At 43.2% G+C, this 23,038-nt stretch overlaps 1 protein-coding gene across 7 annotated transcripts in view; it reads left to right on the top strand.

Annotated features, from left to right (window-relative positions):
* The window catches only part of ZRANB3 (zinc finger RANBP2-type containing 3), a 67,659-nt gene extending 48,119 nt beyond the window's left edge, over positions 1–19,540 (top strand). For 4 of the 7 annotated variants that reach the window (XR_015057408.1, XR_015057410.1, XR_015057411.1 and 1 more), the window contains 10 exons: positions 1,565–1,952; positions 2,085–2,629; positions 2,762–2,863; positions 3,137–3,279; positions 8,506–8,619; positions 9,020–9,764; positions 11,305–11,436; positions 14,783–14,888; positions 16,777–16,919; positions 18,860–19,540. Coding sequence is in view for 2 of the 7 variants with exons in the window: in XM_085878103.1 (XP_085734229.1) it covers positions 1,565–1,952; positions 2,085–2,629; positions 2,762–2,863; positions 3,137–3,279; positions 8,506–8,619; positions 9,020–9,764; positions 11,305–11,436; positions 14,783–14,888; positions 18,860–18,867 (2,283 nt within the window). In the remaining 5 variants the exon portion in view is untranslated. The remainder of the gene's footprint in view (positions 1–1,564; positions 1,953–2,084; positions 2,630–2,761; positions 2,864–3,136; positions 3,280–8,505; positions 8,620–9,019; positions 9,765–11,304; positions 11,437–14,782; positions 14,889–16,776; positions 16,920–18,859) is intronic. The other 3 variants (XR_015057409.1, XM_085878103.1, XM_085878104.1) reach the window with 3 other exon arrangements.
* The last annotated feature ends 3,498 nt before the right edge of the window (positions 19,541–23,038 follow it).

Genomic DNA, 23,038 nt, shown 5'->3' with positions numbered 1-23,038 from the left:
CTCTCAGCAACTGCTTGTTGGACACAAAGTATGGCCAGCGATAGCCAAGGATTTTCCGAAGAGACCTGGTACCAAAGGAATTAAGTCTCCGTCTCAGATCCTTGGTCAGAGTCCGAGTCTCACATCCGTAGAGCAAGACTGGAAGCACCAAGGACCTGAAGACTGACTTTTGTCCTCCCGCACAGATACCGGCAGCGCCACACCCCATGATCCAGTGAATCCATGACTCCCCAGGCCCGACCCAGACGTCTATTGACCTCTGGTTCACAGCCAGCAGAGACATGAATATCACTGCCAAGGTAAGTGAATCTCTCCACAACCTCAACATCTTCACCACAAACAGGTACAGACTGGGTAAGATGGGTACAGAAAGCGATGGGTTTGGGACACAATATTTCAAAGCAAACAGAGTTGAGGCAGTCACAGAGAGTGCAGAGTTGAGGCCTTTTATACTGCGCAGGTAATGAAAATCCTAAGATTAATTCACTTTTGATTTATTTATCATTAATATTGATTTGCAATGTATTCACGAAATGGTTCTTGTGCAAAATTTCATTTTGTGCAAACGTTTTAAATGTACATTCTGAAATGGCAAAGCAGAACTGTATTATTGTAAAACACTGGTATGTCTGTTGTGTATGCACATATTTATCCATATCTCTTTCCACTTCTCAAATGTTCACTGGCACATCTGATCGAAAGAAAGATGAGTTCTGGTTTGAATTTTGTGGAAAAAAAATAAAAAAATTCTGTTACTTGTTCCATTCTGTTCAAAATTATACGGCACTCGGTGGAGCACATATGTCTGCCAGGCGGAACAGTTTATGTTTTGTATCCCACTAATCGGCCGGATCTGCACCGGACCTGAACTAAATTCGAATTGGCTTGTTCTTGTTACTTTCCCAACTCATCCACCAAGTTTCTTCTGAATCTGTCCAAACTTTTTGAGATAGTGCTATATATAGTTTCCATAATCCGTCCATAACCTTTTGAGATGTCCTGGTCGCAGATAAACAAGCAGACAAACATGAATGAAAACATAACCCCCATATACTTTCAGTGGTGCAGGTAACGAGAGGTTATATGTGTAGAATTAGGATATGGTATCAAAAATTGTAGAAAGAGAGGAGTGTTTGTTAATTTGTGTCATTTTGGGAAATTTAAAACATGATTTTGAGATCGGGTGGGGGGACATTGAGTCGTGGTTTAATTGAAGAAACGACATGCCTGACATCCTCCTATTGACAGGAACCACTTTTTGGCTGCTAGTTCGTCTGATTGAATTTATTCTGTACCCTCCCTCCCCTCTCCTCCCAGATCGATGACTCCGTAACATTATTAACCGGAACAGTTTCGGGGTTTCATATACATGGTCCACACATAAATTAGAAAATAATAATTTGTTAATTGAGGGAAAATATTGAATTACTTACAACATATTTTTCTCTGCTATTCCACCTGCCATGTCTGCCACAATTAATTTGGGTTTGCACTTAAAAGGTTTGCTTTTTTGGGGAGTTTTCTTCCCCGCCCTGAAATACCGTTTTCTTTTTCCTCTTTGCAGCGTGAAAAACACCAGCCAGACATCCGCACATTCTTTACTAGTTCTCAGTCCAGCAGTCCTGACTCGCAAACCAGTAAACGTGTATTGTGTAGTCGTTTTCCTGCTTTGGTGGGCCAGAAACGAGATTATTCAGATGGTAACGAGTTCAAGCCACAATCGAAGCGCTTTCGAATGCCCATTATTACTACTCCAAGCGCAGCAGCTGAAGGGGATCTAGATTCCTCTGCCGACCTCATTGCAGCCTCTTCAGGATCTCACGAGCCTCAATCAACATTGATGAGAGAGCCTGAAGGACTGACTTCTGATCAGTGGACCTGCAAGAAATGCACCTTCAGAAACACTGCGTTACTGCCATACTGCGAGATGTGTGAAACGTCACAACGTGTTGGTAAGACTGCTCTCTTTAGTTTTTCGATAAATGCCATTTGTGCTTGCAAAGCATTGTGTTTTTGTAATCCTGATCAATTGTTTACTTAACCCAAGCTGCATGATCACTTTGACTTGCATTACTCTTCCTCAGGTGGAAGTGCAGACCTTTCTCCCGTTGAATCTGAGAGAGGAGAGAAATTGGAAAATTTTACACGACAAACGAACTCGTTGGTTACACAGAGTAGTAAAAAGCTGGATGAGGCAAGCTTTCCTTCTGCAGAAATCATATTGATCCAAGAGAGTGATGAGGAAGCTGAAGACGACCTTAATGTCGACAACTTGTCATTGCACAAAGGTGTAGGAGTTGTCAGCCAGCTCGTAGAAGAGGAACAAGAGTCAAGTGAGAAGGGTGCAGCAAAATTGTGTCCAACCCCATCAGCCGCAGTTATGGAGGGGCTTCCTGAAATGGAACCCACTTCCTATGAGACTACGATTGAAACAAAAGCTAGTGTAGAGGAAAGCATGACCTGTGATGAAAAATCTGGACTGGATACGAACTGCGATGTGGTGGACAGTTGCACCAACACCCTTTATCCTGAATGCACAACGAGCCCTTCAGAAGAACCATCAGAAAGATATGAGAACTTTCTTTACTGTCCCAGCTGCAACACTGACAGAATCTTCCTCTTTGACAGAGTAAGGTCCACATCCTGTTCTGGTTATATTTTTGGTAAACTGTGCAAGATCACTGAATTGGATGGAAATTTACACTTTGGGGGAAGTAATAACATTTGAAAGCTATTTAAGGAAGTAATGTCATTTGGACAGGAATCGGAGCAACTCTTGTGCACTTTCTCACCACTGGACGTTCGTTTGCAGAGCTGGGATGAGCTACCGAATGTTCTTCGTAATCAACACAACTTCGCATTGGTATGCTGTTACAGCCTACGTTTGATATGCACACATTCTCGGCGTCTTCATCCCTCGTAATTACTTTTATATTTCCAGCTTTACAATTGCCATTTTCCTTTAAGAATAAATTCCCCCCGTTGTTCTTTATCGATCAGGGAGTTGGTGTCGTTGCACAGGCCCGAGAAGCTCTGATGAAGAGAACACTTGTCCTTGGTTTATCTGAATTTTGAATGAAGCCATTGAAATTTATTTTTTCTGATTTGTCTGGGGATTCCCCCAATGTCTTTCCAGGTGAAGCACTTTGTTCGTGATTGGGATGATCTCTCGGCGATGAAGCAGCGCCTATTGCGCAGGAACAACCAACTTTTACAGATTCCCACCATCACTGCTGCCGAGCTGCTGAGGAAACAGCAGAAGCAGAATTGCACAAAGAGGTGAACAGGCACAATCTGTTGGTTGCCCGTCCCCCCACCCCCTTTACCCATTCCCCTCCTTCCCGTTTTCACAAGGGTTATTGTGTATTAACCAAATTGCATCATATCTTCATGACCATTGGTATTGAAGTATCAGCATCACATGAGGCTACCTCACTTCTTTTTTTTTTTTTTTGTATACCTTGGTCGAGGCTCGTATGAGAGCTAACACACAACTCACAGCAAGGAGGCATGAGACAAGAGGGGCGGGAGTGGAAGGGACAAAACAGTGGGGAACAGACACATTTGGTGAACTGTGGAAGGGAGAGGGATGGGGATGGGACGGGGAACATGGCGAAGAGAAGATGGACATTTCAGGGACTTTCAGGAAGGAAAGCAGGAGAAATGAAGGAAGTGGGCTTGGGTGGATTATCGGGGGTAGAAAAGATCGAGGATTTGGATGGGGGAAGATAAGAGGTGGTGGTGAACAGCTGTTTTGAAAGCCTGGAGGGAAGAATGGGAAAGAATAGAGTGAGGAAGTTTATTCCAAATGCGGGAAAAAAAGAGGAATGAAAGAGTGAAGATGAGCAGTGATTCGTGATTTTGGTAGTTTTACCAGAAGGGGGTTGTTGGCGGACCTTGAGCGCCCTGTGGAAATGTGGTGGGGACAAATCGCAGAGAGAGCAGGGGGGCAAGGGTGGAGAGGAGTCGGTAGAAGACAGAAAGACCACCGACCAACCTGCGGTGATTGAGTGAGAGGCCCAAAGACTCAGCTTCATTGCGGGAGATGCCGATGATCTTAAATGCCCTGGTTTCGACAGCGTGAAGCCGAGAAAGGTGGGAGGCAGGAGCACCAGCCCAGAGGGGAGAGCAGAACTCCATCAGGCTACGGACAAAAGCTTTGTAAGTGGTCAGGAGCTCAAGAGGGCCGAGGAAGGACTTAGCATGATGGAGGATTCCCAGTTGGCGACTGGCTTTTGAGGCGAGGTTGGAAATGTGACTTTCCCAGGAAAGGTCATGGCAGATAGTGAGACCTAGAAGCTTGAAAGAAAAGACTTCTTCCAGAGGATTGTTGAGAAAGTGGATGGGGGGGGGGGGGTTTGTAAACGGTCCTTTCGAAGAGACGTAGTGAGAGTGTGAGATTTGTCCGGATTGAAAGAAATGTTCCACGTGTTGGACCAGTTTGTGATTTTATCCAGATCTGCAGTGAGCGAAGAAGCTGCTGCTTGCCGGTCTGAGGGATGACAGATGGTACGGCAGAGGGTGGAGTCGTCGGCAAAGAGAAATAGAGGATTTTCCAGAGAGTCCGAGAGTCTTCTTTCTTTTTGTGGTTTTTTTTTTTGCATTTTGTAAGCTCCCAACTGACTTGCTTTACAATCACAATACAAGACCCCCATAACTCATGCCATTCAGAATCTAATCCAAAACTTCATTACAAATTAAACAAAAACATTTGAATGAAAAAATATTTTGGTATGCCAACTTATGAAGGTGGTATTGTTGTGTAGAAGTGTCAAAATGTGTCAGTTTGCAATAATCCCGGTCTTGTTTCTTTACTTTGTGGCAATCTGAGCCATCCCTCAATCTTTGTAAATTTTTCTAAAATAAGAGATTTTCAGCAGCAGAATGGACACTTGGATGGTGACTGGACCAGGAGCTGCACCATGTGAGTAGAGTCGAGTTAGGAGATTAGTAAGGCAGGGATCTTTCATGCAGAGAGGAGTTGATGCATGCCATAATCTCCTAAGAACGGTAGTGGCAGCAGAAGCAGGAGAAAGATTCAATTTGAATTAGCCACCTCTAAGCATTGAGGATAAAGGAGTACATCGACATTGGCAGGAATGGGCGGTAGCTGAGGTATGGATGGGTGATTGCATACCTGTGTCATGTTAGCAAGATCTGAGAGAGTCTCATTGAAAGCTGAATGTGTCAGTGTTTATTAATTTCTCACCTTACAACTGTGTTGCCCTGTCACTGTCATGCCTTTTTGTGGTGGTTGTACCCCCCCCCCCCATAACGCAAGTCGGGGACCAAGTTTTCCCCATTCTTCCCTGCTGCTCGGATTTGTCAGGGCAGTAGGGTCACGTTCAGAGTGTTGATCGGTCCCCTTGGATCTCTAATTCTGTCATGGCCCTGACCTTGTGAAGGCAAAGGTACACAATCCTGGATGTGGGGGATCTGTGGGTTGCTCCTGGGAGCTTGATCAGCTGTTCCTGTGCCTCGACCTTGTTCGACAGAACTATCTGCGGCTATACAGCAACAACAACTGTGTTGAAACAGCCCCCCCCCAACAAAAAACCTCAAAATAAAATAATTTTTAGAAGTATAAATTGCATATTTTTGTACATATACTAGACGACCCGTGAACCCGTTGGGTTCCCGTTGTGACAGCAGTTGATGAAAAAAAAAAATGTCTAGAAAAAAAAAGATAGCTTCAGCGAACGATACCGCTGAGGTTGTTTGCATTGATCAAATACTCCCGAAGAGGACTTGACTGAATCGGGAATTGATTTTTTAAAATAATTTTTTCGTTGCCCAATTTGAACGAAACCTGATGCTGCACACCGCAGGAGAATAGTCAGTAAGGTGGTCGTAAAATTTTTATGCTATCGTGTAACGTTGTGGCTGTATTTTGGGAACATACATACATTACATACAAGATGAGAGTTTTAGGAATATATATATATATATATATATATATATATATATATATATATATATATATATATATATATATATATATTACAAAGGTGTGCTAACACATTGTTAGCAATAACGAACTGTGCTCCCCCGTTGTCTCAGGTCACTCACCTGCATTTGTTTTTTTCATTTATTTTCATTTACAGATGCTTTTGGATGATTCTATGATAATTTTTTTTTTCTGGTGTATAGGCTCCGATGTCTAACGGCACGCAAAATTACCGTGCTTCCCCATTGTCTCGGGTCGCTCACCTGCATTTTTTTCATTCATTTTTTTTTCCATTTCTTTATTTTCATTTACGGATGCTTTCGGATGGTTCTGTGATTTTTTTTTTTCCCAGTGTAACGGCTTCGATGCCCATCGGAACGCAAAATTCCAGCTTTGTACGTCACCCGGAAGGTTCCGATCTTTAATATTAGTGAGTCAGTCAGTCAGTGGTTAGAATGAACTTCATATATATTAGATCCATGAGGGTAAGTCAAAAAGGAGTCACAATATATTTTTATTTAAATAATATAACGACAATTGAGCATGTACAAAAGCATCAGTTCTCCATATAGTCCCCCTCCTTTTCAACGCACTTAGTCCATCGGCTCACAAGCTTCTGAATGCCTTCAGAAAAAAAAATGTTGTTTTGACTGAGTGACGAGCCACACATGCACCGCTTCTTTCACTTGGTCGCTGGCAAAGTGGTGACCTTGAAGCGTCTTTGAGTGGACCAAACAGGTGAAAGTCTGAAGGGACCATGTCAGGACTGTTCTGAGGATGCTCCAACACCTCAAAGTTCAATTGCCAGAGGGTTTCCACAGTATGGGTGGCAGTGTGTGGATGGGCATTGTCATGTAACAATGAAGCACCTTTTGACAGTAGACCTCAGCATTTCCATCGAATAGCTGGTTTCAGTTGGTCCCAGAGCATTTCACAATAATGGACACTGTTTTCCATTGTGCCCCCCACTTAATGGTGTTCCAAAATTGGGCCCTTTGAGTACCAGAAAAGTGTGAACATCACTTTTCTGGCCAATGGTTGAGCTTTGAACTTATTTTTGACTCGTGATGTCAAATGTTTCCACTCCATAATCTGGGGTTTGCTCTCGAGCTGGTAATGGTGGATCCACATCTCGCCTCCAGTGAAAATGCGACTCAAAAAAGCATTTCCTTCACAATGAAAGCGGTTCAAAAAGCTTTGGCAGATTGTCGCCCGGTTGTGCTTGTGCTCTTCTGTGGGTTATTTTGGAAACTGTTGCAGAAACTTTATGAAAGCCAAGTCGGTTGTTGATGATTTCATGTTCAGAACCATGACTGATGTTCAAATGTTGTGCCACTTCATCAATAGCGAACCATCGGTTTTCCAGCATCATGGCATGGACTCGTTCAATGATTTCTTCTGTTGTGGATGTGGATGGGTGTCCAGATCGTACACCAGTGACACTTGTGCGGCCGTTTTGATCATGGTAATCCAATCATCCACACTCCGCTGTGGTAAAGCACTGCTTCCATATTGTGCTGAAAGTCTGCAATGGATTTCTGCCCCTGATACACCTTGAGCCCACAAAAATCGTATCACTGCATGCTGCGCTTCTTTGGTGCAAACCGACAGTGGAGCGATCATGTTCACTCCCTTATTACGAGACAGCCACTGACTGCCCAAGGTTGAAACTGCTTCACAATGGCGCACACAGTTCGTGCTTGTACCTGAAAGTGCAACAAGCAATGTAGTCAACACAATACAGTTTTTAACTAGAAGGGCACTCGGTAGAGCGCATACCTCCACCACGCAATGCCTGATCCACGAGAACATATCTGAATCCAATACATTTTTGAAATATCATGCCACATATCGTTTTTGAGCCCGATCTCTCAATGGTGAAGAACCACTTTAAGAATTCTTGTAGTCTGATCTGGATTCAGATCTTCACCAAAATTGAATGAATTCTTCATTGTCACACACCCAACATGTCCAACAAGTTTCGTTCAAATCCGTCCACAACTTTTCGAGATATCATGTAATATATCGTTTTTGACTAGATCTCTTAAAGGTGAAGAATAACTTTAAAAAAATTCTAGTCGCCGGATCCGGATCTTCACAAAAATCTAATCAGTTCGTCCTTGTCACACCAAATCTGGCTACATCCACAACTTTTTGGGAAATCCTGCACACAGACAAAAAGGAGTGAAAACATAACCTCCTTCACCTTCGATGGCGGGGGTATTAAATTATTGCAGATATGTTTTGACTCGCGTGTGCGTGCACGTGCGTGCGTGCGCGCGTTTCCTCGGATGAGTGTTAAATTGGGTGTCCTACCGACCGGCATGAGTTTGTAGTTGTTAAAGACCCCTCGTTGTCCTTCACAAATAGTAGGTGAGCTGTCGCTGGCACTCGAGCCAAATTCCAGATTCCAAACCTACAAGGGGCACTGCATCAGCGTCACTGCCACATTCCCAGCAATGATGCAATCAGCAGCCACAGGCTGCATATGAAATAAAATGATTATGTTCCTCCTGTCTTTTCCCCTCACCTAATTATTCCCCATCACTTTTGCCAAGGTTCATGAATAAAAGCGATTTGGCAGCACAAGCCAAGACCAAGGCAAAGCAAGAGGGTGGGAGTGTGCGATTAGTCACACGGCCTGCAGTGCACGGACGCAGCCTTTCCTCTTGGTGAGTTTGCACTTGAATCTATTCATCCATGACATTTACTGAGGCATGGCTTGCATTTTCAGTTCTTTCATTATGCTCCCAGAATGATTATTTATATAATTTGAGTGAACCTTGTGTTTGAATTTGGAGTTTATCATTGGTTAACTCATGTGTGAAGACGTTCATTCTGCTCTATATTTCCTGGTCATTTTGATTTAAAATTAACCATGGTTTCTTCCTTTGATGTTCCATTATCATGTGTGTGCTTCACATATGGAATTGTCTTGGAAATGCTTTGTATTATGACATTGGGGAAGGCTATAGTCCCTTAAACCTTGTCAAACGAGACTTGTAAGGAGGGTCTTTAAAAGGAGTGTTTGAGCGGCACCGTCACAAAAAAAAAAATCTGATGTTCCTGCAGGTGTCAAGAAAAAGCAGCAGAACAATGCTCAGATCGTGGATATTTGCAAGCACTCAACTCAGCTGGCCAACCTTTCTGCCTCTACTGTCAAAAGGTCATCTCTTCAAATTCCACCGTCGATATTGGACCATCTGAATCGATCAAGTCTCCGACTGCACAGCATTCAAAGGAGACCGAGACCTGTAATGACAAAGCGGTCCTTGGTGTGGCAAAGTTTAAAGAAACTGGAAAGGATGAACCTGTCGTAATCAAGGAAACACAAAAATCGAACAAATTGGACTTAAGAAGCACGATACCAAATGAGAACCACGGCTATGAAGGTCAGAACATGAACTCTGTGTGCATTGCTGATTGCAAAGACACAGGCCTCAGTACAGACTGTGAGGTTCCTTCTGAAAACATCGCTGTCTTGACTGCACACGCGAAAATAACCACCTGCTCATCGTCTGCATCACGCCCCGTTGGGCTGAGTACTCGTGACATTACGCAGGCAGCTGATGTGAGCAAGGGACCTGCCACAAAAGCGTGGCACAACCGTTTCTGCTCAGAAGTGTGCCGCCAGTCATTTTTACTACGTGCAAATTCCTCCGTGGTTCGTAAAGTGGTGTGTGAAACCGAGTATGGTGTGTGCCAAGCATGCGGCCTTGATGCCCAGGTCCTGTTCAGGCATGTTCGTGATGCACCATGCACATTGCGGAAGCAGCTGTTGCAACAAAGTCCCATGATGCATCTCCCGGTGAAGCAGGTAGGATTTCAAATTGTTAAAATGTTATATTAGCATGAAGTGAAAAACGGCAAGGGACGGCCTATTTGTGTCGACTTCACACCATTTAATGCTTTGTTTTACCTGGCGTTTTTGATGCTGTGAGAAAATTTTTGACAAAATTTGAATGCATCGATGCTCTGTTGGGAGCCCGAACTATTTGCAATATCCACAGTAGCATTAAATGACACCTGTTATCACCGCATTGTCATGGAAAGTCACCAGGAGCCATAACTGATATCCCTCTCCTCCCCTCCCCCACACAATCACCAGGAACAATGCGAACTGCGCCAAACCATCAATATTTGAATGGAACATTCCGACTTACAACCCGACGACCAATTGAACCAATCCTATTTGATCCTTTCATCCCTTCCCTGCAACACCTCTAATTTCCGACACGTTTATTTTACAAACAGTCATGACACAGAGGGCTGGCAAGATGGCCTGGCCAAGAGGTCCGCACACTCGTTTCCAAGCTGTTCAGCCAGGGTTTGAATCTTGGCCCAGCTCTAAACTGCCATCCTGCTGTTTCAAAAGCACGGTGATTCATCAATGTGTGTGCTGTCCCTCGGATGGACGTTAAACTGGGTGTCCCGTTTGCTCGCATTAGTTGGTGAAGGTTAAAGACGCCACACTGTCGTTTGCGAAGAGAAGGCGAGCGATCACCGGCACCCTGAACAAATTCAAATTCCTGCTCTTGCAGTCGAGTGTCCTGCGTCAGAGTGGTGAGGTGACCCTTCCAGGTGTTAACCCCAAACGACCTAGCCAATTAAACTACCTCAGCAGCCCTGTACGCGTAATGGTGCAAGGAGGTAACGAAAAAGAATAATTTAATCTGAATATCAAAAGTCTCAAAAAATTTTTCCCAGAAAATGTTATAACTTCTTTAATCCTCAAAAGTGATATATAACCATATTCACTGCTATAAGCGACAGCATCAGTCTTTTCAGGAAATGAACAGGAAGGTGGGAATGAACAGCTTCACAACAACATTCGTGCTCTATATCTTATAACATACCAACAAATGCCACCCGTCGCTTTGCTGATGGAAATACTGAAAGGGGGTGGGAAAAAGAGGGGGGGAGATGGTGGGATATGAGGGAGAGTGAAGAGGTGGATGAGGAAAGGGAGCGAGGGGAGGTGTCGGAGCGAGGAGTGAGGCGGGGTGAGGGGAAGGGAAGGCAGACGTGTGGTGGAGCGTTCATTACGATTCATACTGTCTAATCAAAATGCTTCTGCATCGAATAACGGTGAAGATGGAAACAAAATAATGATTGAAATCTATTTTCTACCAGTCATTCTATATATACCGCCCAGAGACAAACGCCGCCCGGACGCGTCCGGAGGCAAAAATCGGTTTATCTCTGATTTTGAATGCAACAGATTTACTGGCAGGGTTTCTGGACACATTTGTCAGACAAGTTTGTGAATGCTTTTTGTGTCTGAACAACTCACGTTCTCGAGCAAATTTTGTATCCATGTGATCAGTCCTTTGCAAAATGTTTGTGCCCCTTGGCAGCTTAATGACATGGTTCGAGATCCACATGCGGGACAATTCTGGCAAGCTGACCACATCCGTCCAGTGTGGAATGGTGGTGGTCAATGCTCGCTGGCCAACCTGCAAACCCTCTGTACACCCTGTCACTTGAAGGTATGTGTGCGTGCGTGCGTGCGTGCGTGCGCGCGCGCGTGGGGTTTTTTTGTTTTGTTTTTTAACACAAACAACGGGATGAATATTGCACATTATTTGTACAATTAGTAGACGATCAACATTGATTATTGTAGGATCAACACCCCATAGTCTGTCAACAATGATTATATCTTGCACATTTACAGTGCCGATAGAAAGTCCACACCCCCTTTCAAAACTTTCAACTTTTGTTGCCTTATAACCTGGAATTAAATTGCATTTTATCAGACTTTTTCCACATCGTAACCCACAACTTCCAGGTGAAAAACGTTCTACAAATTTCAGAAAATTAATTAAAAATATAAAAGTAGAATATTTTGGTTGGATAAGTGTTCACCCCACTTATAATATCAATTGTAAATTAGCTCAGGTGTAATAAATCACCTTCAAAATCACACGCCAAGTTAATTGGCCTCCCTCTGTTAAATTATTGATTCTGATTATTTCAGAATAAATTCAGCTGTTCCTGTAGGTTTCCTTTGCTGGGTTGTGCCTTTTACCGCAAAGACTCAACCATGAGTACCAAAGAGATTTCAAAAATCCTCCTGGATAAAGTTGTGGAAAGGCACAGATGAGGGAGGAGGAGAGGAGATTGGGACCATACTCTTTGCAGAGCGTTAGTGCTGCTTAAGCAGTCTCCTTGGCTATTGGGCACAATCCTGGATGGGTCGCCACTCCGACACAGTATACCAGCATGCTGGCACTCGTTTTGCCGACCTCGACAGATCAGGGGATGGATATAAAAATATTTCAAAGGCCTTAAATATCGCTTGGAGCACAGTCAAGACATTTATTAATAAGTGGAAGGCATATGCTACCACCAAGACCCTTTCTATATCAGGTCATCTCTCCAAACTGGATGACCAAGCAAGGAGGAGACTGATCAGAGGGGCCACCAAGAGGCTAATGGAAACTGAAAGAGCTACAGGCCTTTATGTTAAAGACTGGTCACTCTGTGCATGTGACAACAATATCACAAGCACTCGACAAGTTTGGCCTGGACGGTAAGGTGGCAAGAAGGAAGCCATTACTCAAAAAAGCCCACTTTGAGTCCCGTTTGAGGTATGCAAAAATCCACTCCGGAGATTCTGAAGCCATGTGGCAAAAAGTTTTGTGGTCTGAGGAAACCAAGATGGAATTTGTTAGCCGAAATGCAAAACGCTACATTTGGTGCAAACCCAACACAGCACATCACCCAAGGAACACCATCCCTACTGTGAAGCATTGTGATGACAGCATCATGTTATGGGGATGTTTCTCCTCAGCAGGGACTGGGACACTTGTCAGGATAGAAGGGAAAATGGACGGAGTAGAATCCAGAAAAATCTGAAAGGAAAACCTGCTGCCATTTGCAAGAAAGCTGAAATTGAGATGGAAGTTCACCTTTCAGTATGACAACGATCCAAAGCACACAGCCAACGCTACAATGGAGTGGCTAAGGAACAAAAAGATAAGTGTCCTTGAGTGGCCCAGTCAGAGCCCCGACCTAGATCCAATCAAAAATCTGTGGCAGGACATGAAGATTGCTGTCCATCAACTCTCCCCACGCAACTTCACTGAGCTTGTGCAGTTTTGTATAGAAGAATGGGCAAATATTGCCTAGTCAAGGTGTGCAAAGTTGGTACAGACCTATCCCAACAGACTCACGGCTGTAATTGTTGTCAAAAGTGCTTCCACCAAGTATTAACTCGGGGTGGGGGGGGTGGTGGACACTTATCCGATATTCTAGTTTTGTACTTTTAATTAATTTTCTGAATTTTGTAGAATTTGTTTTTCACTTGGAAGTTGTGGTTTACGATGCATAAAAGATGGGAAATGTCTGATTTCATTCCAAGCCATAAGGCAACAAAAGGTGAAAAATTTGAAAGGGGGTGTAGACTTTCTGTAGGCCCTGGATATGAGGAACTGCTGCCAATCTCCATTCCTTATAAATAATGCCCCAACCCTACCTTTTCTACCCCATTAACGCAATCTTGTACAGCCCTCTTACTTGCAGCTTACTGTGGTTCCTCCCCTTCTTTCTTTCTCTCTCCTTCCTCTTTTCCTGTTAATTTATTCCTCGGCGCAGGTTCCACAATAAGTGAATTGCCTTTTTCCCCTCTGTCACCTTTTTAATTTTTTTTTCGAATGTTTTTTTTTTTTTTAACAGCCACGTGCTGTGCACGACATTTTTTTCCTTTTTCTCACCAAATTGCTTGTATAAAAAAATGCATCATTAAGCAAGTAAATGCAACTTGGATTTCCATTGGGATTTCTGAAATGCATGCCTTAACCAGCTTTACCGGTGCTTACTTGACCCTTCCAGTTGTCTCCCCAAACTCTTTTTTTACATCATGAAGGTTTGAACTTCTGTTCTGTCCAAATATCTGCACAGGTCTCTTCTTCTCCTGCTCCTTCTCCTTCTCCTTCTTCTTCTTCTTCTCCTCCTCCTCCTCATTTTGTTTTCTCTCCCGAAGTTGCTTTGTGTGTGCGTGTGTGCATGCACTTCATCAATTCCTTCCTCTGGCAGGTAGTGCTCTGAAATTGTGTAATGGGGCTTTTTTTTTATCCATTTTCACTGTCTATTGATATTCACGGTAATGCACATAAAACGTGTTTGCAATTCTCACCTGGAAAGAGGTCTTCCATGACTTTTGATGAGATAATTATTCTTTAAGTTACACTTGAATCTTAGCTATTATTCGTTTGATCTGTTTGTGGCAGTTTCTGTCTTTATATAAGGTGTCTTGAATTATGAACCTCCATATTAAGTATCATACTAGCGATACCCGTGCACATGCACGAGATAGCAGTACAACATTGCTGGTAGCAGACGACAGACCGTACACGGGGAATGACAAAAATATGCATTGTGCAAAATGCAAGTGGTACTATGGAACGCCAAGACTTCCCAAACATTGTCGGCATGTCCGCTAAGTGCCACAGCAATTTCATAGGGATCGTGTGATGGCGAGCCGAGTTTTTAGTGTGAAAGCTTGGTATTATAATAGAGATTATGCATCACCCTGTGGGAAAAAGTTATTCTGATGAGATTACATTTCTGAAGCCAGAAGATATGGATTGAATGAAATGTAACTGTGCCAGAAACTATATTTCCCACAAGGTGATGCAATGGCTTATTTTAGGTAGTTTTCAGTTGAGGTTGATTTGTTGCCACGAGTGTGTGTTGCAACTCAAAGCATGGTTGTTTTTTTACAGAAAGGATTTTCATTTCCCTGTCTGTCTTTGTGTCTGTATGCCTGCATGTCTGCCCACCACCAATGTGAAATTCTGCTAAACAAAATATCTGTTCTTTTTGTGCTGCCAGATGCATAAGGCTGGCCCACCGAGCCAGTTTCGTTGGCTCGGAGGAACCATCCTGGCTGGAGAAGTCACCAATCTATATGGGATACCTGAATGGCTCATTCTTCCCAGTAAGCTGGTACTCATTTTGCTGACCTCTGAAGGATTAGAGGCTGAGTCAACCCACCTGGTGTTATTTATGGCATGACAGGGGCTTGAACTCAGGATATTAAGATCATAAGCCAGCAACCTTAACTTAAATGTCACCACCAAGCTTCTTCTTCTTATTTTTTAAAATTTATTTGCTAAATGCAACAGATAATACTTGTGTTCTGGGCCCCTCATATTTCCATGGGTTCTTTAATTGGTGGAGACCCTTCTTTAAAGTGTTTGATAACCAAGCAATTTCAAATCAGTGTGTATTTGTATATCCATTTCTGTCTTTTATTATTATTATTATTATTATTATTATTATTATTATTATTATTATTACTATTCTTATCATTAGTCCTGTCAAATCTATACTAATAAAGTGTGTGTGTGTCCTCCATAACTCCAAAACCATAAAACCAAGCAGGCTTGAACTTTGCATGCATACGAGGTCCATCTAAAAAGTAACGGGACTGAGCCTGCTGTGTGCTCCACTTGCACAACTTGAATGAACGGGTTGCGTCAGTCTTTCGCAACATTCCAGCAATATGTATATGATTGGTGATGGTTGACTGCGCTCATTGTGTGATTTTTTTTTTTACAGGTCTTGCTTTACACGTTGTCTTGTCTGAGTCGTCACGCTATGAGTCGTGAGCAGAGAGCCAATCTGAAGTTTCTTGCCAAGCTTGGCAAAACACCTTCCGAATCCTTCGCAATGCTACAGCATGTCTACGGGGAAGAAACTGTCACGTACACGTGCATTTGAATGGCACAAGAGGTTCAAAGAGGGACGGGAGGAGGTTGAAGACTATCCACGGTCTGGAAGACCTCCAACTAGCAGAACAGCAGACAACATCGAGCATGTGAAGCAGATAGTGCGTGCAGATCGTCGACTCCTGGTGTGGATGATTGCTGAGGAACTTTCCATCAACAAGGACACTGTCTGGAGCATCATGACTGAAGATCTCGAAATGCGTATGGTGTACGCAAAGATGGTCCCCAAGCTGTTGTCCGAGGACCAGAAACAGCAGAGTCACTGTCTGTCAAGACATTATCAAGTGCCTCTGACCATCCAGACCTGCTCGGGAGAGTCGTTACTGGCGATAAATCGTGGATATTCAAATATGATCCTGAGACCAAATGGCAGAGTTGTCAGTGGAAAAGTCCGGCATCACCAAGACCAAAGAAAGCAAGGATGTTGAAGTCGAAGGTCAAGGTGATGCTCATCGCATTTTTTGACATCAAGGGCATCGTCCACTTCGAGTTTCTACCACAGGGTCAAACAGTGAATCATTACGTATACGAGGAGATCCTCCGGCGCCTCATGAGATCAGTCCGGGACAAGAGGAGGGATTTGTGGGAGAACAACGCCTGGGTGCTCCACCATGACAACGCCCCGACTCACAGTGCCCTGAGCATCCGACAGTTTCTGGTGGGGAGGAACGTGCCAACTCTGGAGCAACCCCCATATTCGCCAGACTTGGCCTCTTGTGATATTTTCCTGTTCCCCAAGCTCAAGGGGGTGATCAAGGGGACCCGATTTCCTGATGTGGAGGCCATCAAAAGGGCCGTGATGACGGAGCTCCGGAGGATTCCAGAAGAAGCCTTCCGGGGGTGCATCGAAGCGTGGAAGAAGAGGATGGACAAGTGTGTGAGACTGGAGGGAAACTATTTTGAAGGGGACAAGCTGTGATTTCAATATGTTTTTTGGAATAAAATTTCTGTGCAGTCAGTCCCGTTACTTTTTAGACGGACCTTGAACTAAGAAAACTCCATGGAAGTGCATGACTGAAAATTGGGTGTTTGGGTTAATTAAAACACCCATTTTGAAGATAATCAATGGCCTTATTTAATTGTATCCTTCATCAGATGATCCTCGGCCACCTTGCTGTCTGGGGTCTTAAGGCGTTTCCTGGGTAACCTCGCTTGGGGGTCTGAATCTGCCATGTTTTTTGGCCTGCTCAACATTACCTTGACTTGGAACGGGCAGCAATGACTTCTTAATGATAAAGGTTTTTTTCACTTTCCTCACTCATATTATCGAATTCCTGTTCATCATAGCTCGAATCGCTGGGTACATCGCTTTTGTAAGTACTACAGTTTTCAAATTAGGAGCTTGGAGCGATTTCATGCATTATATGATACGATTTTCCACGATCTACTCTCACGGACTAATTAAAGTATGTCATGGAAATATTTTTTTGTTTTGAGGATCGGATATCATCTGAACTAAATAAGTGTCGAAATTTGTTGTGAAATCTGATAATTTAAAGAAATAATGAGTCTTATAATGAAGCTGATATACCTATTTACTTTAGGCAAGCAAGGCTATGTTTCCTCCTCCTCCATACATACACAAAGTATATGTGAAATTGCCAAAACATTAAACTTAACTTTTCTATTGTTTGGAGAATTATATTGAGAGAACAAAAAATTTTGGAACGTGCCAAAATTAACTCGCTTCATTGAGCTGTATGATTGAATGCTTTCACTGCTGGACCTCACGCTCTGTACCCCAGAAGGACTGCCTATCCCTAGCGTCTGCCAGATTGTCTATATTTTTGGAGGTTTCGCAAGGTGCTTTGCAGGGAATCAAAGCAAATCTGGTAAAAAAAAAAAAACGGATGTCTTAAAAAAAAAAAGTTAACATTTGTGTGGACCTCAAACTGATGTACCACGTGACACCTGCACAGACGGGCAGGCAAAATTGCGGATTTATAGATTCATTTTACTTCATTGACTGCTGTGTGTGTGTGTTGAAGACTTGCTTTAAAGTTAAAGGAATCTTTTATGGTCTGCAGCTGGAAAGAGGTTTCAAAAATGACCAAAGGTCTGACCAACTGTTCCTTATTCAACCATTGAATTGGAGTGCTTAAGCCACTTGCCGAGTGCCCATTCTCGATTGCGGTACTGCGCCACGTCATTCTGAGTGAATCGTTCACTCACTGCAGACGCTTTTGCCACACCACATCATTCAGAGCGAGTGGTTCATGCTCCGTCACCCTGAGCGAGTGGCTCGTGCTCAGTCACCCTGAGCGAGTGGTTGTGAAATATCACCCAATTTCCGAGCCGTTTGCCGGATTAATGTTTTCCAAATTACTAAGCCAAATTTTTTTTCCACTCGTCTCATGCTGCTGTTTATAAAGATTAATGTTTGTGAACATGTCCCTGAAACATACGTACAAAAAAAACGTCTACATACGAAAAAATTACGTTGTTTTTTTGGTGAAAGCTACTCAAGGTTTCTGGGTTGTGTACAACAGTAAGTACTGTAGTTGGTAATCATACTGACTCCATCCTGCTGAGTCCTGAAAAATTGCTGGTGTGTGTGTTGGTGTTGGTCATAAAGCATAATATTCTCTCTCCCTCTCCCTCTCCCTCTCCCTCATCCTTGCTCTACCCCTCCCCATACAGTGCAGCACCCTCCTCCCTCTCCTCTCTCTCTGTCTCTGTCTCTGGACATATCTGGATGGTAATTTTGTATCCTGATGTCGGGGTGGTGTTTGTCTCCGGCCAGCTTGGCTTCTGACGCGTCTGGCCGGTGTTTGTCTCCGGCCAGCTTGGCTCCGGACGTGTCCGGGTGGTATTTATGTCTGGATGGGAGGGAGTTTGTCTCTGGACGGGCTTATTGTCTGACTGGTAGAAAATGGATTTCAGACATTGTTCTGTTTCCATCTTCACTGTTATTCTATGCAAAATCATTTTTATAAAACAGTACGAATCGTAATTAATGCTCCACCGCACGTCTGCCTTCCCTTCCTCTCACATCACACTGTCTTCCCTTCCCCCCTCCCTCCTCGCTCCCCCTCCCTCCTCTCTCCTTTCCTTTCCACCTCTTCACTCTCCCTGCTCCCTGCTCTCTCTCTCCCTCCCCCCTTGAGTATTCCCATCAGCGAAGCAACGGGTGGTATTTGCTGGTACATAATAAATCAACACGTGTGTTTACATGCAGAAAACTGAGAAGCAGGAGGTGGAGAGGAAGCGGATGAAGAAACTTTCACATGCAGCCTGCAGTGGCATGGACATAACTCTGTTCTTTCCACCAAAATGAACTCTGCTTGAAGAGCATGGACATGTGATTGGAAGATTAGTTGTCTATTTGCTGGCTTCATAAAAAATAATTATGTTTCTGTTCAATCCGACTGCTTGCTTTGTGTAAAAGTTGTATTATTGACCTACTTCGTGTAAATAATCTTCTTCTTTGATTATGGAATTGCCTTATAAACTCTTGCTCAGTAAAGAGCAAATTAATTGGATTGTGTGACACTGGTGTCAAAATCTGTACATTCTGTTCAATCCTGTTTAAATACTTCTTCATAGGCATTTACTCGAAACATTTGAGTTGAAAATATTTTGGCGTTTCTTTATCTCACTTCCATGTCTATTTTATTTTAACCACAGTTCCTGAAACGCCCTCATTTTTATATCTGAAAGGCCGCAAGGGTTTTACTATTTTATTCTACCTTTTGATATAAGCTCAAAGTGGCAATTTGAGCTTTTTGACATTTACTGATTTTAATGTGAGCAGATATATAATAGAATTTCGTTCCGATGTCAGATATTGAATCAATGTCTTGCGGTATTTTGAAAGCAATTGTGTTACAACGTTAATAAAATGTTACCAAGAAAACAATACGCTTGTGTTTCCTTTCCACGGGTAACCTGCAAGGAAGAGGACTGGTTCGTGACCACTCAAAAGGTGCAATCGGGCAAGTGCACCCAAGTAGGTAACAAACGTCATCCCGAGTCACGGAGCCGGTTGCAGCTTGGATTCCAATCAGCTGGAGGAAACAGTTCGTTTTTACCTATTACTATTGAAGTGGGGACTTGTGACACAACGTTGGTGGTAGAAAAACAAAGTTTATTTCCAATTTGCACACTTTACCCAAATTACATTATATCTATTCTGAGCTAAGCAAATACACAAAAGCAAGTTTATCAAGATGGTTTAGCACAATCTCTGAATTCTAAAACAAGAGTAACAGTCATGATACATGCGAACATTGAGACATATCAAGCACGCAAAGGTTAACTTGAAAGTGCAGTGAGTAGTATCGATAGTTGCAGGAAATTTCTAACAAAGGCAATTGGGATGAAGAGGACAAAAGCAGAAATACACATAGGTTTTGTGTAGTGCAATAATGGGAAGAAATTGCTTTGTTTAGCATCTGTTGAAAGATGTCCCAGTTTGGATTCATGACATAATGCATTGCCATGAAGAACACTCCTGATTTTGCTGTGAGGAATCCTACCATGACGAATGACCTGATAGCCCACAAGCCTTGTGGAACAGTGGGAGCCCAACAAAAGATGCTCCCCGATGTATGCAGAACCCTTGAGAAGTCCCTCATTTTGAAGGGGAAAATTAACCTGTCTGGAATAGTGAAGCAATCACAACTGTTTCATCAACATTCTCTCTTTCTTTCTCTCTTTTAGTGGGGCAACTTAGCTAAATATAGCATAACAATTGTGCATTTTGTGAGGAAAGCACCAAATTTGGCACACTAGTAGCCTATCATATTATGAACAGATTTGGATATTGGGCCATCTCAAAATTTTTGATGGCAGTGGAAAATGGCTGCCACAGCCATCAGCGGCTGAATTTGAGATGGCCCAATATCCAAATCTGTTCATAATATTGTTGTGAATTCGCGCCCGCCGGCGTGCGATCGGCCTCGTAACTCTAATCGCGGCACGTCGCCCACCGGACGGACAATTTAGTAGTGACCCTCTCGGAACAACGCCGGGACCTAGTCACGGGTGGGTCTTTCGACCTCACCACAATCGTGCCAATCGGCCACCCGCGTAGGATAGGGTTGTTCGCCAAACTCGACCTACCTAAGTACCTACGCGGATGGTTAATTGGGCGATCGTACCTCACCGCAGGTCGACTTCGGACACAAACCGCTTAAGCGGTTCGTTCCGTACTGCAGAGATAACCGAGCGGAGTTATCATCGACCTCGACGGTTCAGATTAGTTACCGGGAACTTACGCCCACTACCAATCTCTTACGCGATGCAGGATGGAGAGTCAATGAAAAGAAAAGAGACGAAGCAGAGCGGGAACAGTTCAACAAGCAAGCATTTTATTGCACGACACATGGACACAAAGCAAGCACGTATATTCAGTCACAGTAATAATAATAAAAGGCACCTATTCAAGCACAGAAAGAAACAGTAAAAGAGAGATACTACCGACTAAGACCGACACACGGCAAATGATGTTGACAATTATGCGATACAATATTTCATGTCTGATCTACCCACGTTAAGTGCTACTCAAAGGGATCAGCTTGATTCCTTACCTTCCTTGGAAGAACTTACACTCTCGCTTGCTTCTCTGCCGACTGGAAAATCTCCTGGACTAGACGGCCTCCCAGTCGAGTTTTACAAATCCTTTTGGTCCTTATTAGGTCCAGAGCTTTTGGAGGTCTTTACTAGTTCTTTACAATGTGGGGAATTGCCAATGAGCTGTCGTAGAGCAGTAATTACTTTATTACCGAAAAAAGGGGACCCTCAGCTTATTGGCAACTGGTGCCCAATCTCTCTTTTAACTTCTGACTGTAAAATATTTTTCCAAAGCTCCAGCTTGACGCATCTCCCCCCTTCTAGAATCTTTGATTCAAAGTGATCAGTCCTATTGTATTCCTAACAGACAGATACATGACAACATATTCCTAATAAGAGATCTTTGGGATGTGTGCAAAGCTAAAAATGATAATCTTGGTTTAATTGTGCTCGACCAAGAGAAAGCTTTTGACCGTGTTCGTCATGCATATCTTTTCAAGGTTCTCGAGTGTTTTGGACTTGGTCCCAGGTTTACTTCCCTTATAAAACTCTTTTATCATGGCGTTTTCATCGGTGATGCAGCAACAGAAGCAAAGAATTGAGAGGGTCTCGCTGAAGCTCTCGAACAAAAGCTGCTGAAATGGAAAGGCTTACTGACTCTGCTCTCTTATCGAGGCCGAGTCCTGGTCATCAATAACTTAGTAGCATCTCTATTGTGGCACAGGATCAAAGCCATACCACCTCCTGAACATTTTTTTGTTGAACATACATAAAACCTTAACGAATTTTTTTTCTGGAGTGGAAAACACTGGCTTCGTCCACAGATCCTGAATCTTCCATTGGAGGAAGGTGGGCAGGGTCTTGTGGACATTATGTGCAGGGCAATGGCCTTCGGCGTCGCCTCAGTCTGGCGGCTTCTCTACGGCCAGTCGGACTTAGTCTGGAGGTCCGCTGCCATTCTCATCCTTCGTCAAGCTGGTATACTTGACTTTTCATCAGGATTATTTTTAATGAATGTGAAATGTATTGATTTGTCCTTGCTTCCACCTTTTTATAATAGCATTATAAATGCTTGGCGTGTTTTTATAGTCGACTGTGATTATCTTTCCTACACCAAAGATATGTTTTTGAACGAACCTCTGTTTTACAATTCTCCTTTTAAAAGAATAAGAACGGAGCGTTCTTTTATCGATCATTTTATTCAGAACGGTGTCCATTGCGTTTCTGATGTAATGATTGACAACACGAGATGGTTGAGTGGTGCAGCACGAGCAACCAAGGTTGGCATACGATCCAACCGCCAAGTATCTCTTTTATTATGTGAAGTACTTCAGGCGTACCAGAGTTAAGGTACACTGGGAGAGATCTCCTCGCACTGGTGATGGCTCAACTTGTTCGCGAATCAAACCCTCTCTTCCCAAATCTCGAACTCACTCCCACTGTCATGATTTCGGGTTCAATTGCAAAATATTTACCAAAAATACATTTTGGAATCACACCACAAGTAGGTCTGAGAAAACGTCACATATATCAGGCCTGTGTGAAAGCAATTCGACCTTCTTTAGGAACTTGGCAGTCAAGGAAGTGGCACAACTACTTGCCTCCAGAATACCCCTTTAGTGTAGGGCCATATGTTGAAAAATCTGAGTTCTCATTTTTGGTCTGCCAACTGTTGTTTATATACATTTTTGTATCCTTATGACATCCCTAAAGGAGATGAAAGATGTTGGGAAGTTTTCATTTTCAGTTTTATGCCTTTTTTTGACGAAACAATGCATAACCGTCAAAAACATTAAAAAAAAATGTGTATATTTTCTATCAGTGTTTTGTTTAAGAAGTAAAG

This window comes from Eptatretus burgeri, chromosome 4 (assembly GCF_056783735.1).
Source record: "Eptatretus burgeri isolate ZD-2024b chromosome 4, Ebu_testis_v1, whole genome shotgun sequence".
NCBI classification, from domain to species: Eukaryota; Metazoa; Chordata; class Myxini; order Myxiniformes; family Myxinidae; genus Eptatretus; species Eptatretus burgeri.
This window is presented reverse-complemented; position numbering and strand designations above follow the sequence as displayed.